The 22935-nt window shown below is 41.7% G+C and overlaps 2 protein-coding genes across 4 annotated transcripts in view; one reads left to right on the top strand and one right to left on the bottom strand.

Annotated features, from left to right (window-relative positions):
* The window catches only part of oxr1a (oxidation resistance 1a), a 66151-nt gene extending 54714 nt beyond the window's left edge, over positions 1-11437 (top strand). For 2 of the 3 annotated variants that reach the window (XM_070834696.1, XM_070834695.1), the window contains exons 9-15: positions 148-313; positions 3567-3647; positions 5076-5201; positions 6894-7046; positions 7212-7307; positions 8709-8782; positions 9295-11437. In XM_070834696.1, coding sequence (XP_070690797.1) covers positions 148-313; positions 3567-3647; positions 5076-5201; positions 6894-7046; positions 7212-7307; positions 8709-8782; positions 9295-9430 — 832 coding nt within the window. In that variant the 3' untranslated portion in view covers positions 9431-11437. The remainder of the gene's footprint in view (positions 1-147; positions 314-3566; positions 3648-5075; positions 5202-6893; positions 7047-7211; positions 7308-8708; positions 8783-9294) is intronic. The other variant, XM_070834697.1, reaches the window with a different exon arrangement.
* A 2512-nt stretch (positions 11438-13949) lies between these two features.
* On the bottom strand, positions 13950-20985 carry sqlea (squalene epoxidase a). Its single transcript, XM_070836015.1, has 11 exons — positions 20707-20985; positions 19623-19881; positions 18626-18803; positions 17964-18060; positions 17731-17844; positions 17418-17589; positions 16801-16896; positions 15476-15618; positions 15138-15234; positions 14885-14972; positions 13950-14142 (listed from the first exon to the last, which is right to left on the bottom strand). Exons 1-11 carry the CDS (start codon positions 20983-20985, stop codon positions 13950-13952), a joined length of 1716 nt encoding a protein of 571 aa, XP_070692116.1.
* Between the last annotated feature and the right edge of the window lie 1950 nt (positions 20986-22935).

The following is a 22935-nucleotide window of genomic DNA, read 5'->3' as shown; positions in this document are numbered from 1 at the left end:
GTCAGAGTCCCAATATAAAAATGCTGATATTACTTTTACCTTGAACATTTTGGTGCTGCCCTTAATGTTTTACAGTCACCGAATGACTCATGAGTCACAGGATCTGAGCATCTTCTCTCATAATTTTTCCTGCGTTTCCTCCACCAGGTCAGACCACCTGTATGTGTTCTTCATGCAGTGGAGCCCCGACATGTACGGTGAGGGGATCAGGGGGATGGGTCAAGAGCCTGGGTTTATGGTTGTCAAGAAGAATGAGGTGTCACAAACGGCTGAGGAGGAGCCCATCACTGACCTTAATGTTAAGGAATGGGAGGTAAGGTCTACACAGCTAAATCTGTCCCCTCACCTTGCTTAAAGTGCACCTGTTGTGTTGTCTCAAGCCTCACAGACATGGATTAAATATAGTTCTCCACTATGGTTTAATCCATAAACAATAATCTTTATGTGGTGTATTATAAGTTTATTGTTATATGTTAAACTACATGTTGAATAATTGTGTTGATTTGCTTCATTATGCGATGCATAGTGCAAATTTATTGTGCTGAACTTGGTTTTTAATCCATCAGAATTGTGTAGTCGTCAAGCCTTAGTTTTGTACTCTGCTTCTGTATTTTGCACTTCTATGTACCGCTGCATATGTCTTGATTTTACTGTACAAAATTTTTTGTGAACTTTCTATCACATGTAAGTTATGCAAGTTGTGTGAACACTTGCTTTGCTTGGAAATGCGCTTCTCTGAGCTTCCAACCAAAGTGTTTTGCATGTTTGTGTAATTGTTTACTCTTCTCAGTCAGTGTATTGTAGTTTCATCACATGTTGTGTGACTGTCACTAGTGTTTATCAGCATTTGGCACCTTATTTTGCTGAATGGCAAAAAGGCTAACACCGTTATGAGTTGCTCAAAATATGCAGAGAATGTAAACATCTAGCTTCTGAGCTGGGTTTTTGGTTATGAAATCCCCCAAACTCATGTGGCACTGATGTGGGTTCAATCTATCTTCCTTTTTTCTTCAAACTAACATCTCAAAGTGCCTTTATTGCGCAGTTACACAATGTGAGAGTAGGACTAGGAAGCATAGCTGAGATATCCATCTAGATTTCCAGCACTTTTATTACACATTGCTGCATCATACTCAGCGTGGATGGGTTTTGGTCAAATGAGACTGTTTACGAGGCTTGGATAATGGAAAGGATGCATTCATTGTATGAAGAAATTGATACGATGCTCCAATCCGGTGGCCTGCATTTAAATTTTAATGCAAATGAATGATGTAGGAAACAAAGTGGTCTGATTTGTTTGTCCCCTGACTTCTGGCAAACAGTGGCTACATGATCCATTACAGTTGAATAAGTAAACAGGAACCTGCTGCTTTAGTGTGTTGTGTTGGCCGTACATGAATTTTAAGCACCACTTTTTTTTCATGGATTTTTAAGGAACTAAACAGACATGCTTTAGTAATGGATGTTAGTCAAATTAATAGAGTTTTGTGTAACAAAAAAAACTGAAAAGCTGGTCTTTAATGTTAATTTAGGTTTAGCAATTGGTTTTGGAGTGAACATGTTTTGTTTATTTATTCAGACGCTGGGAAACTACCTGTCAAAATCTAAATATATAGAAATTACACCCCATGGGATAGTGGCGTTACTGTGTCTTTAAATCTTGTCTGTCAGGGGGCGGGATCATCGGTTTTTTAACCAATCACGAGCCGCTTTCCCTCCTGTCCCGCATTGTTATTGGCCTGTAGCCATGTCACACACGTCATACATTGTACAGACCCCCATTAGAAAAAAAGATGTTTCTATTTCAGTCAAGCAGGCTGCCAGGCTTCATACTTACTCCGTCTGTTTGTCTCGGGGCTACACAGGGAGAACTTAAAGGATCTGTAATGTGACTTTCCAGCTTCAACCTCGCCCAGAAAGCAAGACATGTTTTCTAGGAGGGTGAAAGATCAAGAGAAACGCCTGACCCCTAAGTATACCTGTGTATGTTCCTTGTGCCTAGTTCATGTTTTCGGTTTCCAATGATGTATATTCTTGCATGTTCTCTAGCTGTTGTTGTTGGTAGCAAGCCATGCTAGCTCGCTAGCGAGGCTAACTAGCCTGCTAGCTCTTTTAGCCGGTCCTTTCTAGTTAAGTGACTGAGGTTAAACAAAGTAGCCACTATTTGGCCACTATTTGTCAGTCTGGACGGTGCTTTCATCTGATGTCTGTCCTCTTGGCACCGTCTAATAGGATGTGTGTGTCTCTTTAGGTGTCCCAAAGTTTCCAGTGCTAGGTGCCACTTAAAAGATGCAGCTCTTTTTTTTTTTTTTTTCATTCACCACTTTCTTTAACCTTACATGGCCATACATTTTTTTTTTTTAGAGCTACCACACATCATGTTGGGGTTATAGCTCGTTAGGTGACTGTTAATGTGCTTATGACACAGTATTTCAGTCACCGGTCACATCCCAATGCTGACCTTTTTCATGACATTGCTCCCTTCAGATAAAAGCCATTTGATTCACATTGAAAAGTGTGCAGCAGGCTAGCATGCTGCTAGCTTACCCTTTTTCAGGGGACAAATGCACCAAAGTGCCTCCAGCTGGAGGTGAGGAGAGGCACAGATGTATTTTTTATGAGGTTTTGTAGTTTACCGGCTCTGCTACATTATTGAGGGCTGTAACGAGGCAGCTTGTTTCCAGAAAAGTTATTTACACCAATTGCAACAAGGTGAGTGAAGAATCATCTCAGTTGTAAAAGAAAAATGACTGTGTGTGTTTATTATGTATATGATATTGGTGGTATTGGTTCGTTTGTTTATCTTGTGCATGAGGCTTTAAATATCTTTCCTGTATGGAGACAGAGTGGACTATTAAACGCCAACGTTTATTCAGTGGCAGAACAGAGGCAGAAGCTCTGGTGGAGTGTGCAGCGTGGGGTGTAACTTTGCTGGAATGCAGCCATGCTTAGCAGGTCATTGTGTTGGTCTGTCTGGGCTGGAGTTTTGTGGATTGATGGTCCTGACAAACAGATAGCAGGTTCTTGTTCACGTCCTTCACCAGTGTTTTTGCACCAGTCAAACCTCAGCTGTTTTTTTTTTTGTTGTTGTGTGTTTCCAACATCAACGTGTTGGTGGATTTCTCGAAAGCCATGTCACTCCCAAGAATTTTTTATTTTTTTTATTGCATTTTAGTTTGCTAGAAGGAATGTTAATGAGTTTAAGTTTGCTCTCTGCTGCAGTGATGTTTCCACCCTTTGGTTAAAGTGATTTCTTTCACATAGCTGAAGCATCTAATGGTGGTGATATTTAACATATTACACAAACATGCAAAATGACTGAGTCCTCCGAAGGGCCTCATCTTTGTCTCTTTTACCCAAAAAAGGTCTTTAATAGTGGCCTTAAGCCTTTGTTACAGTTTGTTTCTTTTGATATCTACCTTATTATGAAGAGCAGTGTTAAGTTTGCAGGAATCGCACCACTTGGTGCTCATAATACCTTCCAAAACCTACCCTTTTCTTCCCATAGCCAGCGACAGATATGGCAGAGTTTTATGTTCCACCTGTTCCTGTCTTTGTACTACCAGGTAGTGTCTCTGACGGAGTACCACCGTCGGATTGACGCACTAAACAGTGAAGATCTGCGCTCGCTCTGCAAACGACTCCAGGTGCCCTGACCAGCCCTGTCTGCCCCCTCTCTCTGCCCTGCCCAGACCTGCTGCTGTCCGCACCATCATGGTCTCCCATAGGCTCCATACGGCAGGCTTTAGCTGCTGCTGATGTTGCATACTAACCTCAGAAACGCACGGTTTTATTAATCTACATGAAACCCCAGGATTGAGTAGGTTTCATGAGTGTTTGGGCTCACAAAACCTAAACCACAAAAATTATGCAGAATTTGCTATACCAGACAAATTGCTAAACAACACCTCAAGCATCTGCAAATATTTATCAGTTCATTACAGAAAACTTGGACTGATGAGGTTCTCACGTGACAGCAGTCTTATCTCCATGTGTCAGCCTTTCCCTCTTAGACTTGTTGTCGTGGTGTGTTTAGTGCTTCAGCCCCATAGATTAGTCTGGTTATAACACAGTTATTGCTAGTTGTAGACAAATTTGTAGATTTAATTTAGGCCTCACTGAAATGGGCGCTGTGGTAAGAAATTCCCTTTTTATTCTTAAAAGGAAAATTGCCTTTGATGCTGAAATGAGCTAAACTCAAAGAATGAGGCCAGTGCGAGGACTGAGCAAGAGACAGTCAGAGTATTGATGGACAGAGAGACGGTGTGTTTGTGAGAGCGTGGAAGTAAGACTCCCCTGACAGGGTGAATGATGTTTTCTGAGGACAATGCAGGTAGGCCGTATTTGAATGAGGACTGAAACATGAGAGCATCCCATCCACCAGTGGTGAAGCACTCCACAATCAGCCTCTGTTATCGAGAAAGATAAATAACCCAAACAGTCCATTGGTCAGAGAAAATGTCAAACAGTGGAGTGCAAATTATTCATTGGGTTGATTTCCTATTCACTTTGCATTCTCTCCCAGACAGTGTCTCACTGCCCGCTCTCTCCTAGTTCTGCCAGACCAGTCCTAGTCATCTGGCATAGAGGAGTGGCAGGGAGATATTCAGCTGTCATCATCAAATTGTTGGATTATCAGTGTGTTGCTAGCAAACGCTGCGTTTATAATTTTGGCAGGAAAACTGTTGGATTTAAAATGGGAGCTTTTGTTGCTCAGGTTAAGCTATGGTTAAAGGCTAGTTTCCTCATGTTACCTCTTTCATCCCAGCCTTCATGCTACAGCTGTTTAGTTAAACCTTCTTTGCTGTGCAGAATTCATTACTTATCATTTGAGATCCTATGTTTTGGCCTATTCCAGTCTCACTGTGAGCCCAATACTGTTGCCGGTTATTGCTGTAGTTATCCTCCCTGTTTAAATCTGTTGCATCAGTAGCCTGATAAAATGTAAGACAATACAGTGGATTGATGTCAGTAGCTACAATTGAACCCACCCAGTATCAGTGCTTTATGGAAGCAGAAGTGAAACCACTCCTCATCAGCATATATGTGTGTCTAACATTTATTTGTACTTGTAGATCACCACCAAGGAAGAGGTGAACTCCAAGCATGGCACACCCATCAAGACAGAGCTGGAGCCAGAAACGTTCAAACCCAACCTCAGAGAACCCAGTGATCTCCTGGAAGCCGACCAGATAGAGAAGGTACAGACATCTGTCCAAACCTGTCCCAATGCAACAGTGCATCTCATTTATTTATGTGCCGCTAAATGTTAATCACACTTTGAAGGATGGTCACATAAAAAAAAAAAAAAAAACCAACAATAAAGTGCTCCTAAAGAGAAGAAGAGAAAGTGCATCTAAAGCCTGATATGTCTTATCTGTCTGTGCCATGGAGGTCCATTGTTGTCCAAAAACGATTTAAAACACATCAGCAAGCCACATTGTTCCACAGAACATGGGCACTGTCGCTGTATTTTGACTCAATCTCTGGTGCACCAAATGTATATTAATCCCCAACAAATGCATGATTCACTCCGGTTTGAGAAACACTACAGTGGCCAGTTGCTTTAGGAAATTACCTTGCCTTTTCTAAAGTTGAATTACATTGTATTATGATAAATTAAGTATAGGAATATATTTGTTATCTGTTATACGAGCCTTAACCATCAAACATAATGTGTTCTAACTTAAATCATCAGTGTCGTGTGGTTGGCTTGAATGCTGACATGCAAAACCTGAGGACCTTGCCGGTCCTTTCACAAATGTGGTGCATGTAAAACAAGCTAAGTCGTCCATTCCTGGCGCTCCCTTCCAGGATTACTTGTCAACAGTGTGCTTGGTAAATAAATGTATTCACTGCTGTGACACGTCTGCCTAACAGTGGGTTACATTCAGGACTGCATTCAGCAGAAAGAACATTATTTATAGACAGAAATGCCAGCATTCAGGTGACCTGATGACTCCTTACAACACACACAGAAACCAATAAGCAAAAAGTCAGTGGGTTCTGTGTTCTGAGTTAGAGGGGACAACTTGTGCTGTGTGCTGATTACAGCAGAGAACATATGAAGATTGATTTATTATTTGCTGAATTATTTTAATTAGATCTTGATTGTATGCAATTTATTTCAAGAAAACACCTGCTGTGTTACAAATGAGGGAGAAACATTTGAGTCTCTAACCTTGTATGATGTTTGAGGTGTGGTGTGTTCTTTGCAAGCATTGCAAGTTGATACGCACGCACACACAAACACACACACTTCTGAAAATGAGTCCCAGTTGGCATACTGTCCAATAGATTGCCAATATACAGCTTCCTTTAATCACCCTGAGGATGGTGCTCAGAGCTCAGGTCCGGCTCACAGCAGAGCAGAGGTGAGCCAAATCGGGGCTCATCTCCTCGTGGCTTCCTTTCCAGCCTGCTGATTACACGACTGCTTCAGCTCCAGCGCTGGAGGATGTGCTGAACCAACAAGAAAAGAGCAAAGGGGCTGATGAATGTGAACAGAACATTTAAAGGCCTTTGTTCCATACAGAAGAAATAAACGCAGTATATTGTAAAAAGTTGTCACTTCAATTCCATGTTTTAGTCCGTGTCTGTTTTATCTGTCCATTAAAATGAAGCTTACACTGCACTGCTCCTTCAGCGCATTTTGTCTTTATCTCCCCATGCACCACAGCCACTGTTAATCCTTCAGTGTGTCAGCAGGCTCTCTCAGGGAGTGCTGGACCTCTCTTTCTCTCGAGACGGCTCTGTGTTGGGAGCCCTGTTACTCTTTTTTAAACACCAGTCAGTGTTAAAAGGTCACTGCAGATGTAATTGAGCATTGGTGCCTGTGACCTTTCTGTGTTTCATTTCCTCTCCTCTATTTTCTTTATTATTTCCCCCTACAGCTTGCCAGGAATCTCCCACCACGGACCATTGGGTACCCATGGACGCTGGCTTTTGGGACATCAAAGCATGGCATGAGCATTAAGACGCTTTACAGAGCCATGCAGGGCCAGGACACCCCAGTGCTCATGGTTATTAAGGACAGCGATGGCCAGGTAAGCTGCAAACTGAGCAGACACTAATTCAACATGGCAGTAGTACTCTGTTAGATGCTGGAATTGATTTATAGCTTTAATCATTTCCTAATAATTGTCCTACCAGTGCTAGAATTGTATTCCAAGTGTACAGTAGTCAGTTGTTGTTCTGTTTTGTTTCTCCAGGTGTTTGGTGCGTTGGCATCTGAGCCCTTTAAAGTCAGTGATGGCTTTTATGGCACAGGAGAGACCTTCCTCTTTACCTTCAATCCAGAGTTTGAGGTACATTATCCTCCTCACTTTAAAGATGTTAGGTCTTCTGTAAGAATTTGAATATTGAAATGTTTTGGGGTGTTTGAATGAGCAGCTTAGTTAATATGTACCAGCATGTGTTTTCAATGAAGAGGCTTTGATTTATAAACAGCCTTTGCAGCTAGCTGGTGAACATAGTGGAGCGTTTAGCAGCCAAAGAGTCAGACACAAGCTGGTGGAGACCAAAAATGGAGCGAAAAAGAGTGAATGTTGGACTTGTTGGATTCAACAGGTGGACACAAACACGACTTCAAATGAATGTGAATGTTGCTCTTTATCTGCTAGATGTGTTAAGTCGCTGCTGCGTTCACCACATCAACTTTTTATGGTAATATATTTTAGATTAGATTAGATTCAACTTTATTGTCATTACACCTGTACAATACAAGGCAATGAAATGCAGTTTGGCATCTAACCAGAAGTGCAATTTGTAGCAAGTGCAGAAATATATAAAGGATTCACTCCGGTAAAGGATTTTGTTGATATTCAGTTGCACCCAAGTGGCAGATAATGGCAATTAAAAGTAAAGTGTGTGGGATTTTGGCAGAAATGGAATATGATATTTATAATAATGTTTTCATCAGTGTATAATCACCTGACACTGAGAAGTGTGCTTGCATTAGCCTTGAATGAGCCCTTTGTATCTACATGAAACAGGAACAGGAACTAAACAGACCCTTTTCCTCGGAGCCTTTAACAGACTAACTGAGCATTTTTGACAGCTTGAATTTGATGACAGGAATGCTCTGGTTGGAAGACAAAGAATAAGAGGAAGAAGTGGTCACTGGTACTAGCTAATTATTTTGTGCTGTGAGAAGTTTGAGAAAACAAATTCCAGCAAATGGAGGATCAAACTTGAGCTATTCACCTAAAGTAGTTTCTCCTAAGTTAGTTAGGTGTGAGGTAAAGGTTATTGATTGATATCAATATAAATATCTGACTATACATGCTGCTGTTCAAGGTTTGTTTTTATCTTTTAAGAGATCTCTAAAGCCTCACAACTCAGTGGTGCTTTGTGTTTTCTATCTCACATTCTTGACCCTGAAAATAAATGAAGTTCAAGCAACACATTGAATGCACCACTTTCCACTGGGATTGTGTCATTGTTTTTCCTCCATGCACTATAAGAATAAGAGCTGACTGTTATGCCTCTCATTGTATTGTTGTTGACAGTTGTACTGAGCAATCTGCTGATGCGATAGTGCTGTAACTGGATTGTGAAAAGTTAATTGTGGATCCTCCCACTGAGGTAAACATGCGCGGTCTGTTCTCATTAGGATAAAGACTACAGGACAGAGAACATTAGTTTATGTCAACATTGAATATGTCATGCAATATCTTCAAATACGTGTTCTATTGTGTCTGCAACAGGTGTACAAATGGACAGGGGACAACATGTTCTTCATCAAGGGAGATATGGACTCCTTAGCCTTTGGTGGGGGCAGGTGAGGCCAAGCTGCTTTTGATGCTCACAGTATAACTAAACTCTAACAATTCTGTGTCTTAATTCAGTCTGATGATTTAGTATCGTTTAAGTTAGGTCGTCAAATAAGATAATACTGAAAAGGCAGATATGGCACTTCCTCAAATATTAAGAGGGGCTTTTATTTACCTCAACTGCAGAGGGTGCTTTATTTTCTGTATTATGCTGTTGTTAATACAAAATACAGTTTATCAGGGACATAAACACATTTCAGAGGAGTAATCAAGAACTACAAAGTGTTTAACATTGCGTTTATATTGCTGATTTTATTGATGTGATGGAAATATACGTTATGCTTAACTGGCATCCGCCCATGTTTTTATCCCAGACTTAATTTCGAGAACTTGCTAATGGCTTTTATTTTGAGGAAGATGAGGTTTCCTTTTTCAAGACGTATATGTCAGAGAATGTAGAGAGCTGAAGGAATAGTTTGTTCCCCCTACTTAAAGACCATTTGTTCTCTTCTGCCTTCAGTGGCGAGTTTGGCCTGTGGCTGGATGGAGACCTCTACCACGGCAGGAGTCACTCCTGTAAAACATTTGGGAACCCCATGCTCTCTAAAAAGGAGGATTTCTATGTGCAGGACATAGAGATCTGGGCTTTTGAATAACAAAACAGTGCACCACAGGGAAAAAAACAAGTCCTGCAAAGGGCAAATGGAGGAGTCCTCCTCCCTTAGAACAATGGCAACGTCCCAAACCTAACTGCACATCACCAGGGCTCCCCAGGCCGGAAGCCAGCTATCGGATGCTTGTTGTGCGTTACTACTGCAGTTATTACGGAGCTTTTTTTCTTTGTGAAAAATTACCTTTGTGTGTATCTTGTTACAGCCTTGTGCAGCGTCTTTGCAGAGTAGGGGGAGTGTGTAAAGCAGTGAAAATGATGGTAAGATGAGGTGGTGTCGGAGGGATGAGGAGAGGGAAGCAGGGAAGGCCTTGAAGAGAAAAGGACCATCGGAGCTCCTCTCGCCTGAGAGGTGGTGAAGATGATGGCGGCCGAGGTTTGGGACTGCTGCAAGAAGAGAGAACTGCCCTACTGGTCCAGATTGTGTATCTGAACTTTACAGAACCTCAAGGAGTCCCCAGCACCCTCTCAGACCCCCTAGAACTTTGTTCATTCGGTAGGATGTTACTCACTGTGCTGTCAGCCTTGACGGAGAGAGACCCAGTTAGAGGGAAAGAAACAAGACTAAAGCTGAACACATTCCATTACTGTCGGTGACGGTGGAGTGTCGAAATAAAGTTTGAAATTAGGTTTGTAGTAAAACATCAATAGACGAAACTCATCAGCAGCAGGATACGATGACACTTAACTCAGAGAAGAGAGAATATTTGCTGGCGGGGGGGGGTATTTTTACAGTACAGTTTTGGGTTGTCTTCTGAGGCTAAACTATAGAGTATTGTGTATTGTAGTCCTCCTGTTGTTCACTGTCATAGCACACCATCTGAAAGCACATAGCTATAATCAGATCACCCATCGTCGTAATGTTCTGTTCAGTGGGTGTACGTGTGAGTCCAGCTAACACCAGCTCCTCTCGCGAGATGCTGGCTGTACTGTTTGTAGACAGTAACGTGTTGCAATAGATTTGTGGAATATGCAAATAACTGTCCTGTGACCTCAAATACCCGCAGGCTGTGGCACTTTTGCCGCCGCCTGTCACTCTTTCAAGAGAGAAACTTGTAAAGCTTTTACGTCTTGATACACAATTGCTTTTCTGGGTATCATTTGAAAAGCCTGAGACGTGGTTAACTGTTTTACATGCATATATGACAATTATATATTGGTATATATGATTATATATGGGTTTATATAATCATATATATTTTGCTGTTAAGTGTGACAGTGATCTATTTGTGCTGATATTTCAGCTGTTACAATATAATGTATATTACCCTGTAAATTAATGTTAAAATAGTAGATTTGTTCCCATATATATATATGTGTATATACATATGTATGTGTGTATATACATATGTATGTATGTATGTATGCGTGTATATGCACATACATATATATATATGCACATTCATATATAAAGATAAATACATAATGCTATATAAATATATATATATATAATAAAGTGTGGATTGGTGGGTTGCTTCTAGCACTTTAATCTGGTGTAAAAGCGTCAGGCCAGGTTCTTATATTCTCTTAGCAGTAGCTGTACAGTACTTTTTTGTTTAGATCTTTAAGATGTTAACTGTTAGTAGAAAGCTTGCTGCTACCAATATCAACAAGGATATGCCCTAATGCTCTGTGTCTAAAAAGGAGGATTACTCTAAGGTAGGAAGGGGGGTTGAATGTGGCTGAATGCGGCAGCAGGGCGCAGTTTCTCTCCTCATGTGGCTGTCAGGTGAGTCTCAGTAGGTTCAGGTAAGTATGCAGGCAGACTGACCTCTGACAGGCAGATGATGGCAGGCGAAGGGAAGTGTGTACAGTACGTAACCCTCCCCCCAGGAGCTTTCTTCCCCCCTTTCTGGTCTTCCACACCAGTATTTGTGTCCTTGTGGAGTCACAAAGAATAATATGGATAATTCTTCCAATTATTTCACCAGAATACAATGTATCAGTGATGTATAAATAACAATAAAGCTGAATTAATTGTTGTAACCTGGGATATATCTGAATTTGTGATGTTTCTTTTTCTGTTTTTACCTGTATTTTAACTTTTTTTGTCTAACACTGAAAGGGTACAGCTCCGTGGACACGCTTTCACAGTGTTAAAATAAAATGGCGCATTTTAAGAAGCATGATTTAAAGTTATGTTATAAATCTCAAAACAAAAAGAGCAGCAAATTTGCCAATTAATGATTAAGCTTTGCAGTACTATAGTACAATAGTCTGGCCTTCCAAACTCCTGCTGCCTCCCTGTAGGTTGGATTTCATTTAATTCAAGGTGATACAGTGCTTACACATCTTTAAATTATTTAACAGAGCAGCTGTCTTTGAACAAAACAAAACAATTGTGAAATGCAGCTGTAAATGTTTGTGCAATAGTGAGATATGATAGCCTTTTAAACTTTGCATGTCAAATGTAATTCTGTTAAATGCAGTTCAGCTAGAGACAACTATGAAACTGAATTATTAATGAGCAAATGTAACTCTTTATTTTTACTTTTCTACTGCATCATTTAAATGCAATTCGATCAAATCTGAGTAGTTTCTTTAAGTCGATCAGTTTATTAGTTGATTCTAATCACACTTTGTAAAAGTCTGTAATTATTCCAGTGGCTCACACCACATGGACATTTATAAACATGTTGGTCAGAGCGTTGGGAGGCGAGTGGTCACATTACAGGACGACATGATCGTCGCTGATTTGAGTCCAGCCGGTGACCTTTGTTTCATGTCATACCTCTCTCTCTCTCTCCCTCTCTCTCTCTCCCCCGTTTCCTGTTACCTTCCCTGGCTCTGACCAGTAAAGGTAAATACCGCCAAAGAGCATCTTACACACAAACATAAAAACGTGTGTGAAATTGTTCCTCAAGGATTTGTGTATCTGAGGAAGACCAGATTGAAAAAAAAAAAGTACAAATGACCTTGAAAGAACCTTGAATTTTTTTTTTTGGTTCACCACTGGATCTCTATTGATGTAAAAACTTACTATGCTATATTTGAGCATGAGAACTGCTCAGGTTGATGGCCAACAGCTGCATTTATTGTATTGCAGTTGCAGTTGTATTGCGTCATTGTTATTGTGCTTCAGCTCTGACCAACCCAGGGATAAAAAGCTGCAGCATAATGCCAAACTAATTGATAAAACACTTGGGATCACAATAAATCACCTTGGTCCAGTGTATTTCTCCTGAATGGTAAAACACAGCAGAGTAACTTCATCTAGTCTATTGTGAGCAGAGCTGCAACTGGCTGGACGACAAAAATCAAACAGAAATCCTTCAGCTGTGAGTGAGCGCCATCTAATGGTCGGATTTGTTAGTGTTCATCCAGTCAGGTTAAAACTTCTCAAGTTTTCACTGCTATGCTCATTTACTGTCACAGGAGTCGATGCTCAATGTAATAGTCATATTGTGAGGTATTTAATTAACAAGAATAGTTTTCTATAAGTCTGCTGTGATAAAACAGGACAAACGATAAACAAGTGTTGTCTGTCATGTATGATTTAATGAACGGCCCACAGAGCCCACGGCAGGCACAGGTAAACACAACAATGCAGGACGCTGTGATGAATTACAGGTCAGGACTTCCTTGTCTGTGTCAGCTCAGGACAAACAACACCTGAGCATCATCCGCTGACTCGGTCCTGATAGGATCGGCCCCAGTCAACCCCCAAACTTTCCCCCAGGCAACAAGCGGTATCAGTTCTTCACTGACATCCAGCAGGACTAAAATAGTGCAGGGATCATTCTTGAGTTTGGGCATTATAGTTTTGTCAGCATGTTTTCAGGGACCAGAATTAGTTACAAAAACTCCCTTATCACAATATGTAAAGATCAACAACATCAGGTAGGCAGGAGATGATGATTACAGGCAACAAATAAAGTACTGCGGACCTTTTCCTCTTTTTTTGCATGAAATAAGACATAAAATAATAATTTAGACAGTTTACTGTTTTATGACTACGCATCGTCAGTGCTCAAGATTTAAAATTAGGCATTCTTGTAATAAAATATAGAATTCCCTTATTTAATGCAGCCCAAAGCAGCTTAACAGGAAAATATACAGCAGAAAAGTGGCTCTATTGCAAAATTACAAAATCCAGCTGCCATGGTCCACATAGCAGCTCTGTTTGGCAGGAATGATTCCACAATGTTGAATATTCAGTGTAATTCAGTGTGTGAGCCAGAACACTATATGTTGCAATCATTTAGCATATAGGGCAGACTGTGTGAGTGAGCACAAACAGGGCTACACCCACGCTTTGTTGCATAATAAAGTCCAAACTGAATTGAGGCATTAAGTAGGACGTTCAGACGTGACATCTTCAGTAAGGCAGGGGCATAAGGTAGAAAATCCTCAATATCAATCATGGTTTACAATGGCAACGGTGCTTTTTTCAGCAGGAAGGCAAACAAGGAAACTACAGACTGATACCAACTTTTTGGAAGTTGTGTTTTCCTTCCAACTAAGTCAGGACCTCACACTGAGTCTGTGTCCAGGCGACGTGCTCCTCAGTACACCAGGTACTTGAATTCAGAGTAGACGAGCGGGAACATGACGGTGCAGGCTCGGTACAGGATGGCTCCGCTCTTGAATAACGCTAGAGGTTTGGTGCTCCACGACTCCGACTTGAAGGTGAAGTAGATGGCGTACAGTGCCACGGCAAAGAAGTGTCCAATGAGGGTCATGGGTTTGGGTGTCAACCTGGTAAAAAAAATCAGCATAAATTCAACAAAATGTTCAGTCTTTAAAAAAGTACTATGGCATTCTGGGAAATACTCCTATGTGCTATGATGCAGAGAGAATGAGAAGTGTGATGCTATTGTCATTTATGACTCTCTACAAAATTTGTATGCATTGTTTCTTCATTGTGCACGTTGTTTGGCATTACGTATCACTATCCCTGACCATAAACCCTGAGCCTAATCCTGTGAGAGTTTCTCAGATCTACCATATTGATGAAACCTCTCATGTCTGTACAGTAAAAAGCTGCAGCCAGCAGCCGGCTAGCTTAGCTTAGCATAAAATCTAGAAACCAGGGGACTCAAGTAGCATTAGCTGCTTGCTACTCTACACTATGGTTTTTGTACTGCCTTAACAAACGAGATATAATATGTTAATCAGTGTGTTTTAGCTTTATGCTAGCTTTAGCTTAGCATAAAGACTGTAAGCAGCAGGAAACAGCTAGCCTGGCTCTGCCCAAAGCTAACCAAATCTGCCTGACAACACCTTTAAAGCTCACGAATGAATATAGAATATCTTCTTTGATATAGAATATCTCTTCAAAAACCAAAATGTAAAAACAACAAGTGGTTGGGGGCTTGGATCGAGCCAACATATCTGATTCCCTGTTTGCAGTCTTAATGCTAAGCTAAGCTAGCCGGCTGTAGTTTGTATCAACTGTCTATTCCATGTTATTCCTATGAGGACGTTATTGAATGCTTACACTGAGAGGAGCCCGATAGGCCCGGCAATACACTCTCCACCAAGCTTGAAGTACTGGAAGCAGGCTTTCCTCAGCTCATGGAGAGAATCTGGTTAACACAAGACAGGCACACAGACATGATGGGAATCAAAATGAACATTAAGTGTTTTTTTTTGTTTTTTTTGTACTTATGCAATGCAGGAGAATAATCACGTCTGATGCCCTGCCATTGTTTTCCATTTGTTATTAGATGCAGAGGCAGGCAGAGACTCACTGTCGGTGGCTGCAAACAGCTCATACAGGGCCTGGGCCAACACATTCACCACGAAAGAATGTGATGACTTGCGTTCCCAGTGGAATTTTTTCTTTGCCTATTGAGAAGAAGAAAAAAAGAGCAGAGTGTAATACTGCACACTGGTCTGCAAGCTCTCACCTACAGCAGAGGGAATAACAGGGCAGGACTAATGTGATGCAGTAGAGGCTCCAAATATATCTCCTGCTTTTGTGATGTGATTGCTATCAGCGGTTTGTCAGTCACTCATGAGACTCAGGTCTGCAGGGAAACAGTGAAGTATTGGCATTAAAATAGTCAGGTCTAGCTCCTGCATTCACCTGCAGCGTGGCCTCGTCGTCGTACAGGTCGGGGAGATTCTTGAGCAGACTCCTCCAGATGCGGACGTCGTTGAGAGCCACGCTCATCCCTCCTCCTGTCAGAGGATGCCTCATGTTGTAAGCGTCGCCCAGGAGAAGAACGCCTGCAAGCAACAGACTGCTGTTTGTCTCAAAATACATGACCAGTTTTTGTTGGGTTTTTTTTTTTCTCAGCACTTTGTAATCCTCCAATTAGTGCCCGACGCAGTGAACAGGATGACGTCTGGAAGATGACTTTTTAGTGTTTGTCTATGCTTTTTTTTCACATGTTTTGACAGTTAAAACCTCATTACAACAAACTAGTGTTACAGCTCAAATCTAACACACACAGACAGCCAGTCTAATTATGAGGAGCAGTTTGACACCGTGGGGACTTTTTCACTTTCATTCAGAGTTACATTAGAAAATTGATAGCACTCTCATGTCTGTATGCTGCGTATGAAGCTGCAGCAGGCAGCTAGTTATTTAGCACAGAGACTGTATACCACAGATGTTTAAAGAGACCTGGGTACAGCGTTGGAGGCAGGGCCCCCTTCATTCCTATAAAAGTTGCTTAGTGGCGCACAAAGCCAAAAAAGTTCAACTTCCTGGCTATAGAATTACCCTAATCTTCCACATTGTGGGGCCCGTAGACCATGCGCACTAGAGTAACGTCCAGTTAGCTCTCCACTAACTTGAATGGGGATAAACTTTGTAAATGCTATCAGACCGAATGGATCAAATTCTGATAGTGAAATGAATCATGTTGCAGGGGTTGTGACGCACAAAAAAGATGTAGCCACTGATTTACAGAAGTTTCTTTAGCAATTTGAGGCTACAGAGTCTTTGTGCCCAAACTCTTGTTAGTTTGGCCACTGTGACAAATTGATTTCAAAGCCTGGCACACCTCCTTGCTGGAAACAAAGGGAAACGGCTAGCGTTGCTCTGTCCAGAGGTTACAAAATCCACCAACCAGCGCCTCTTAAGCTCCCACAGAAAGCTAATCAGAGTCTTTCTCAAAATGACTAAACCTGTTAAATGTAATAACTGTTCTTTAGGTTAAAAAAAACACTTGTTTTTGTTATCTGTTTAACGGAGCGTGAATTTACAGCAGTTTTTACATTAAATTTCAAACGCAGACTAATTGCAAATTAGCAAAGCTCTTTCATTTGTTTCTTCATACAGTAATGACCAAAGTGATGCGCTACTTTCCAAGACATGCATCATACTGTACATGAGCTGAAAACAGTTCAATAGATTCCCTCTGGCCATCTGTAGCAGCACGGCAGTCAATAGCACTTTAGTACCTGGCTTGTTGACAGGGGAGGGGGGGAGGAAGCTGGCAGGCATGGACCTGAGTCGATCGTTCTGCAGCGCCACCATGAAAGGCTCCTTTAAATGCTCTGAGAGAAAGAAGAGAAAGAGAGAACACAGGCGTTCCATCACTCAGGTGGCTCTGTGGATGAAAACCCAAAGGTGCACGCTGGGCACATGCACAAGAAAAAGCCTTTTCTTTTTGGCGTCTGAGTGTACATTTATCAATGTATCAGTGTGACTGACTCCGCCATTTCAGCTGGACCTCTGTCAAGGTTAGCGGAGCTGGTGCTTTGATATTGTGGCTTTGATATTTCAGCTGAATAGCAGAGCGAAGCATGAATGTCAAATCCCTCCGCTGTAGCTGCCTTCGCCGTCCACCTTACAGCACAGGCAGCAGTCTGGATAAATTCCCACCTACCGTGATCTCTGGCAGCACTGCTTCATGGAAAAGTTGTGGCTGACTTTTACAAAATCTTATTTCAAACTTTGGTCATTTATCACGCAGCAGGGGGTCTCTCTCAGGTCAGAGGTCACTTTTCATTAGTGGTAATTAGAAGAATAAAACCTCAGAGGCACTTTGAAAATGAGGTTTTCATCTGTCTTCTACCTGGCAGCTGTGGGTAGATCTTCTCAGCCATGTACTCTGGGAGGTTGCGAGGCATCTCCCCCCTGATGTCCACGAGTACTCGGGTCTGCGAGGAGGAGACCTGGTAGATGAGCACTGGGCTTGGGTTGGCCAGCACCAGCTCAGCGTGGTTGGCTTTAAACTGGGGACAGTCCTGAGGAGAAGCACGGGGATGATTTTTACTTGAAAAATAGTTGCTGATCAGTTTTCTGTCAGTCACCAGATGAACCGTTTCAGTTTAAGGGCAACTCAGTATAATCAGAGTGATAATAGCAGCAACACCGGCGGCATTTACCGTCATGAGACATCCAACAAAGTGAGAGGAGATGTGAGCTTTCCCGGAGACCAGACTCTTTCTGAACTTGGAGAAGCAGCCATCAGCCACCACGGTCAGCGCTGCGTGGATCTCCTGCAGGACACAGGTCACACGGTCATCACACACCCTGTCTCTCCACCAGGTGACGGTGGGTGAGAGTGGGGGTGGGGGGTGTAAAGTTCTACATGCAGGGCAGAGTTTCCTCCTCTCACCTTGGTGTCTCCAGTTTCTTTATCCCTGTACTGGAGCCCGGTTACACAGCCGTTCTCTTCCTGCAGACTGGTCACTGTGCCTTCTATGAACGTGACACTGGGGGGCGCAGTAACACAGTTAGAGACGTGCAGATGTAGAAATAAAACACTGAAACAACATAAATATCTAATGACATAATGGTTGAAATGCTACATTTTAAGAGCTATTAAGGCCTTTTCCATAAAACATCATTAATCAACCACTGGTAACTGTAAATAGTGATCAGACTTTCCATCTGATTGGGACTGAGAGTGTTATTGTTTGAATGCATATGAGAAAGGAAGTGAGTTCTATCTGCACAAGCAAACCTACATGTAGTCTCTCTAGTCATGTAGAAAATTGAACTTGAACATAGCCGTTTGATCAAAAAAACACTTAACTGAGTGAGTCAGTGAGTGAATCTTGAGTAAGGATGTTTTTTAAATCAATCTAGTCATGTGGTTTGGCTTTGTAGGGCTGAATGAATGAGCATGAGCATGTGAATATGAGATAAAAGGCAGCCACCTTAAACTTAAATTACACTACTGTTCCTTCTAACTCTCTGTCCTGTCAAAAACGATGTCCTCCAACCAGCCAGCTGCTCAGTTGGCATACGGACTCTCTTTCTCAGGACTCTGCTCACTTTGGCTCGGCCAGCGCGGCTCTCCTGAGGCCCATGATGAATCGACCGTGATGGAAAGCACGTCCACACTGGATGCTGTCCTCCTCCTGAGGGTAGGGGATCTCCACCTCTGTGCTGCTCTGGACGTCATGGATCACATAGCCGTTGACCAGATGGGCATCCAGACCCTCCACTGAACCTGAGGGAAAACACAGGCAACAGGTTAAGCTTTCACCGCTCACATTCATCATTCACTCAGCCTGCTGCTGTTTGCTTACTGCGTGTGGGATCCAATGCATGAAGGCTGAATGAGCACAAGTTAAAGCTGCTGTTGGAAGAGGAGGATTTAGTTTAAAATGAGATGAAAGAGTGCAATATGCAGCAGTGCTCTTACCTGCCTTTGTGCCAAGTGCTTGGTATCATTTTAAAAGGTTTAAGAATTCAATTTAACTTAAGAAAAATCAATTAAAGTGATATTTTTAAAGCATATTTAACTCAATAGCACAAACATTCCCTCCCTTCTTTCCCCTAAATTCCTTAATGGTTGGTAAAATCATCCTTTTGGACACTCTAATGCAATATATGTTTATATGGCTGATTTCATCACCATTTCATCAAATGGAAAACGTCTATGTGTATTTCACAATGCTGAATACACATTTCCACCAGATTCATTCTCACATATTTGGTACCTTCAGAAACTTTATGATATCCACTAGAGGTTAAAATACATTTCTGAGCAATAGCTGGCAGAGCAGTGAGGTTTAAAATGTTTTTTCAAAAAATTGTGAGTTTGATTTGAAAATAGAATATAATTGATTGAAGATTGGCAACACCGATAATTTATTGAGAAAAAAAAACATCATCTCATACTGAACTTTAAAACTATCTGTACTGATCACAGAGTACAACATGTAGACAAACAGGAGCAGATGAGATCTACCTTTAACCTTGGGACTGTAATGATTATGCAGAAGGCCTCACCGTGAGGCGCTCTGCAGCAGCTTCTATCACTGACCTTCCAGTCCCAGCTCTTTGAGTGCTCGGTAGCCTCCAGGCTGCAGCAGCTCCCCCACGATCCTGTCAGGCTCCTTCAGGTCCCTCTCCACCACCGTCACCCTCCTCCCGTCCCGGGCAAGGACGGCCGCCATGGCTGAGCCCAGGACCCCGGCCCCGACTATGACCACATCTGGCTCAGAGGCCACAGGGGGGCCACCGGCTGAGGCGCTCAGTGAGCCCGAGGACTCTGGATCTACTTTCCTCCTCGTTCTCCGGCTCTGAAAGCAAAGGAGTCTGATTACACACTGAGCGTGTCATAACCACAGTGAACTGGACTGTGAGGCAAATATGCAGGTTTTATTTGCAGTAGTGGAAAGAAACTAAGTACATTTACTCAGGTACTGTACTTAGTTACAATTTTAAGGTTCTTGTACTTGAGTATTTCCATTTAATGCTACTTTACACTTCTACTTCACTACATCCTGGAGGCAAATACTGTTTTACTCCACTGCATTTATTTGACAACTTTAGTTACTAGTTACTATTTAGGTCATTAATGCAACATATAAATCTACAAACACATTCTGATGTGATCACAGGTTAAGCTTCCCAGCAGTATATAAACTGGTCTCTACCTCTACCAGTTGCAATATTAAAGTAATGATCACGTTAATCACCAGTATTTGTAATCTAATAACATGATATATAAAACAGGCTGCTCTGCATATGAATACTTTTACTTGTGGTATATTTTGATGTGCAAACACTTATGTACTTTTGCTCAGTATTAATACTTGATACTTGAGTATTTTAGACTGCAGCATTGGTACTTAAGTAAATAATTAAAACTGAAATACTCCCTGTCCCACTGATTCTAGCTGCTCCGCTTGGACAATGCAAAAATGTAATGCTTAAATAAAACTTCAGAATGAGAAACTCTAAGTTTAAAAGCTCACAAAAACAGTAAAAAAAAAAAGGATAATAAAAAAAATAATGAAATAAAACACTTCAGATAAAGAGAAACAGCGGACATAGTTTGATCACTGTGTGTCCTCCTTTGTTCCCATAATGAAGCTGACATGTGTCCGGATGAATCGTCTTACCTTCCTACAGTTGCTCTCCGCTCTCTCGCTGCTCTGTGAGGAGGTTTGGGGGATGAAATGGTTGATGACAGGTAAAAAGGACAGGAGGCTCAGAGGCAAATGAAACACCTGAGAGGCTCTGAGCTTCTGGCCATTAAAGAACCTGTCATATGAGAGCAGCAGCCCGACTGTGAGAAATAAGGCTGCGGCCACCACCAGCTCTTTGTGAGCCAAAGGCAAGACTGTGTCGGACTTTTTGTAAAGGTACGTGAAGCTCGCTATTCCCAGGAAAGTCCACATCTTTCTGGATTTAAAAAAAAAAGAAATTAATTAGATGGTGAACGCACTCCTGAGAGAGTTTTCTTGGGCTGACAAAGGAATCACCATGTAATAAGAAACAACTAATAATTACTTTTCATGTGTTTCTTCAGGTGCTCCAAAGACAAGTCAGCCACCCCAATACAAGATGACACCTTAAAAAGTCATAATAACTTAAACACGGAGCGTGGGAGAGATGCTGCTGAATATTTTATGATGATAAGAAAGACGGACCACTTCGGATTGGCTGGTTTCACGTCCCGCCTCCTCTACAGCTCAGCGTCCAATCAGGAGTGACGTGACGGTGAGCAGAGCTCACGCTATTCGCTGATTGGACAGCCGCGCCGGCACCGGGCCTCCCTGCGGCCGCTGATTGGCCAGTCGGCTGGCAGGACGGTAGTATGATGTGATGTCAGTGGAAAGGTGCGTGTTTCATTTCTTTAACAGAGAACGAGAGAGAGGGCGACCTGCTGCACAGATAGTCCTTGTGCGACAGGATACATCACTCTGTGGTGTAAAGCTGGACCATCCTTGAATCTGCCTTTTAAATGTCACAGCTGCTCCCATGATCCATCTCGGGATGGCGAGCTGTTACCATGACAACCAGAGATGTACATGCTAAATAAATGTCAGTAGGCCTGTTCATACAAAAGGCATCACAAAAATACATATTCATGCATGAAATATTTGTGCAGCCGGCTTGTTTGGCTAGTAGCACATCTGCAGTGTGCCAAATGGCCACATCTGTCCATGTTTAGATAAGATAAGATATTCCTTTCTTAGTCCCAAGATGGGGAAAATATGGGACAGCAGACAGGGGGAGATATAAAATATATATATGTGTTCAGTTTAGACGGAGGAGGTATAAAAATAGAAACAATATACATAGAGGGAATATAAAAAAGAAGACAATGGAGACATCCATGATATCCAGAAAAATGTACAGAGTGAGAGCTCTTTCCAATGTCTACAGGTTAAATAAAGACATGTTCTTTATTGGATGGGTTTTGCAAAGCATAAAAGAAAAAATACAGCAATCACAGACACAGAAAAACGACACAAAAACCAAAAAAAGAAGAAAAAAAAACAAATCAGGAGAAAAGAGAAAACCTTGGGAGACTCTGAAGTGAACAGCCGTCCTCATATCTGCAAAGTTTGCATTTTAATATCACACCGAGCTATAATTACACATTTTTCCCGGCCAGATCTAACTTCATCCTTTGAGATTTCCCAATTATTCAAAGAAAGGCTCCCAGATCTGCTAAAATAAAAAAGGGCTTATCCTTTAAGGCTGTGGAGAAGGCTTCATAATAGATATCACAGCATGCAGTCATTTATTTAGAGTGGGAGCTCTGTCAGTGATCCACATGACAGGGATACATTTCTGAGCAGAAGGCAGCATTATATGCAGAAAGGCTTTTACAAAGATCAGCAGGTAGCTCATCAAATAGTCCCAGCAGGCAAGTCCCAGCTAAACCAAGTTCACTTCTGTTAAAATGCGGCTACACAAACTTCAAACACTGGCAGCGATTCCTGAAAAGTATGAGTGGTATTTTAGGTTCAACACCACCTGAGCTCACTTTAGGAATAGACCATTTCATGACTGCAGCGATGAAGTATGTAACCACAAATATGTAGGAGTTTGTTCAAACCTGATCCGCCCTCTCTTCAAAACATGAAGTTAGTAAGGAAATGGAGAGAAAGACTTACAAGATTAGAAATCATGAATCCAAATATAAAAAGTGAAGGAATAGATGGTCAGATAAGGAAGCCCACAATTAAATAGAGGTCTGAATTTACAACAATGTATATAAACATAAGAATGCAGGTTAAAATACTTTATTTTGTGCTCTATATTCTAAAACATCTCTGGATATTCATGGTGTATGATTGTTCAATAGTTAAAATCTGTGTGGTTAGTATAAGCTGTAA

The sequence above is a fragment of the Pempheris klunzingeri genome, chromosome 8 (assembly GCF_042242105.1).
Source record: "Pempheris klunzingeri isolate RE-2024b chromosome 8, fPemKlu1.hap1, whole genome shotgun sequence".
NCBI classification, from domain to species: Eukaryota; Metazoa; Chordata; class Actinopteri; order Acropomatiformes; family Pempheridae; genus Pempheris; species Pempheris klunzingeri.
This window is presented reverse-complemented; position numbering and strand designations above follow the sequence as displayed.

Excerpts from the sequence above, each read along its gene's own strand:
- sqlea (XM_070836015.1), bottom strand. The coding sequence starts at position 20,985 with ATGTGGACTTTCCTGGGAATAGCGAGCTTCACGTACCTTTACAAAAAG. Across the intron at positions 18,804-19,622 it reads CAAAGAGCTGGGACTGGAAG|GTTCAGTGGAGGGTCTGGAT; the intron begins GTCAGTGATAGA and ends GTTTTCCCTCAG. Across the intron at positions 15,235-15,475 it reads ACGACGAGGCCACGCTGCAG|GCAAAGAAAAAATTCCACTG; the intron begins GTGAATGCAGGA and ends TCTTCTCAATAG.